A 2,557-nucleotide genomic window follows, 5' to 3' on the forward strand; every position below is an offset into this window, starting at 1 on the left:
CATTCAAGCAAGTGTGACAACGCAAGCGTCATTGCTTAGCAACGACGAGTAAACAACGGTTGCTAGGCAGAAGCAAGCAAACAGCGGTTGCTAGGGAACTTATAAACACGGTAACCGGCAATAGCAGTACCTATTACGTAACCGTTTTCTATATGTCCGATTCTAGGCTACATAAGAAGATACACTGAGTTACAGTGACAGTCTAGAGTCTAGTTCTACCGTTCTACAATACCAGTTCAGTGTTCGAGCAGTTCACTATTGTTATCCGTCCGTGTATACGGTGCAGCTACAATAAATCCTATAGGACAGTTCAACTAGTGGTTGTCTCATTCATACGACTTCCCACATTGGTGACCCCGACAATTCAACACAAATAATGGACAGCGGTCGAATGGAAGACCTCATGCAACAGTACGTAACACACATGGAGACTTTACAAGGCGAACTACGTACCAAACGAGAACAGGAAGACAAAATGGAAGACAAACAGCATGATGCTGTTATTACTAGCAGACCAGTACCAACAGAGACACCAAGAATTGCCGTGCGGCTTCCGCCGTTCTGGGGCGACAGACCAGCAGTTTGGTTCGCTCAAGCCGAAGCACAATTCACCTTGGCCGGCATTAGCAGCGAGCGCACCAAGTTCTGCCACGTCATCTCGCAGTTGGACCAACGTTACGCATCGGAAGTAGAGGACATCATCACCTCTCCACCCGAAGGAGGCCCCTACACCCTACTGAGGACCGAGCTTGTGAGGCGGCTATTCCCATCGCCAGAGCAGCGCATCCGGCAACTCCTCACGGTCGAGGAAATTGGCGACCGTAAGCCGTCCCAGTTCCAGAGGTACCTCAAAAGTTTCGCACCAGAGGTGTCGGATAACGTCATCCGAAGCGTCTGGACCAGCCGGCTACCCTGCAACGTGCAGAGCTTCCTCGCCGGCCAGAACGAGAGCAACTTGGAGGCCGCAGCCCTCTGTGCAGACCGCATCTCCGAGGTCGAAGTCCGGCCAGCGCTCGCTAGCGTTGATGGACCCACGGACATCGGCGCACTTCGGCAGGAGATGGCTGATTTCTCCCGCCAAGTGGCTGCATTGAGCACCGGACAGGACCGCCTCCACGCCCGCTTCAAAAATCTCGACACCACACCGAGAGACCGAGGCCCCAACCCCAAGGGTTCCCGCCCCGCTTTCAACAACCACCGACCCGGCAGCAGATCCCCCTCCCGGGGCGACGCCACATCCAGTGTCTGCTGGTACCACCGCCGATTCGGCGCTCTGGCACAAAACTGTACTCCGCCCTGCTCCTACCGCCAGCAGGAAAACTGACGCAGCGGACATAATCGGCGGCACATGTCTGCGGTACAACAGGCCGCCTCTTCATAACGGACAGAGTCAACAAACGGCAGCTTCTAGTCGACACGGGTTTGGACCTCTGTGTATACCCCCGCTGGCTCGTCCATCGACGCATGGAGCGTACCAACTATGACCTGTGTGCGGCTAATGGCACTACCATCCACACATACGGATGGCTGCCTCTCAGCCTCAACTTGGGCCTACGCCGAGAATTCACGTGGCGCTTCGTGGTGGCCGACGTCCCGCATCCTATCATCGGCGTGGACTTCCTGTCGCATTTCGGTCTCCTGGTGGACTGTCAGAACAACCGCATCCTGCACGGGGTCACGACGCTGTCAGCCCCGGCATCAGCGGCCAACGCACTGATCCCCAGTGTAAAGACCATCAGCAGCTACACACCGATCGACAGCCTCCTCACAGAGTTCCCGGACCTGACCCGCCCAGCTGGAGTCCAGCGCGAGATACGACACAACACCGTCCACCACTTCAGGACTGTGTCTGGCCCACCAGTAACCAGCCGACCACGGCGACTGGCACCGGACCGACTCGCTATCGCAAAGGCCGAGTTCGACGCCATGTTGCGGGATGGTACAGCTCGTCGATCAGAGAGTTCATGGTCCTCGGCACTACATATTGTGCTTAAGAAAGACAACGGTTGGCGTCCTTGCGGCGACTATAGAGCACTAAACGCCCGGACAATCCCTGACCGCTACCCAGTCCCGCATATCCATGACTACTCACACCAGCTCCATGGCTGTACAATTTTCTCCAAAATCGACTTGGTACGAGCCTATAACCAAATTCCCGTCAATCCCGGTGACGACTTCCCACAGACCGTTGTCTTCATCCTGAAATTCATGTTCTTAAAATACTAGCATTCTCAGTCCGATATATACAAATCGGTGACATAAAGGATGATATTATTCAGCAGTGCGAATGAAACAATTGCATTTTCAACTAAAACACACATTGTACTCAGTTTCTCTTATGTGGTATGATTTTATAAGCAAGAGACTCATATGTTCACGTGTTTAAGATAAGACATTGTATAAATATCTATATAGACATATGATTAAATTGACACTGTTCATTTTGGTAATTTCGCAAGGTTTATTTACGGCTTTGATAAAGGACCGATGTCCCCAATCTGAAACTCTTGTTCTTAAATTACTAGCATTCTCAGTCCCATATACAGAAATCGTTGAG

At 52.4% G+C, this 2,557-nt stretch overlaps 1 protein-coding gene across 1 annotated transcript; it reads left to right on the forward strand.

Moving 5' to 3' along the window:
* Positions 1-376: 376 nt before the first annotated feature.
* On the forward strand, positions 377-1,324 carry LOC111865505. The gene has a single exon (XM_023853599.1). It carries the CDS (start codon positions 377-379, stop codon positions 1,322-1,324), a length of 948 nt encoding a protein of 315 aa, XP_023709367.1.
* The last annotated feature ends 1,233 nt before the right edge of the window (positions 1,325-2,557 follow it).

This window comes from Cryptotermes secundus, unplaced genomic scaffold, assembly GCF_002891405.2.
Source record: "Cryptotermes secundus unplaced genomic scaffold, Csec_1.0 scaffold530, whole genome shotgun sequence".
Lineage (NCBI taxonomy): Eukaryota > Metazoa > Arthropoda > Insecta > Blattodea > Kalotermitidae > Cryptotermes > Cryptotermes secundus.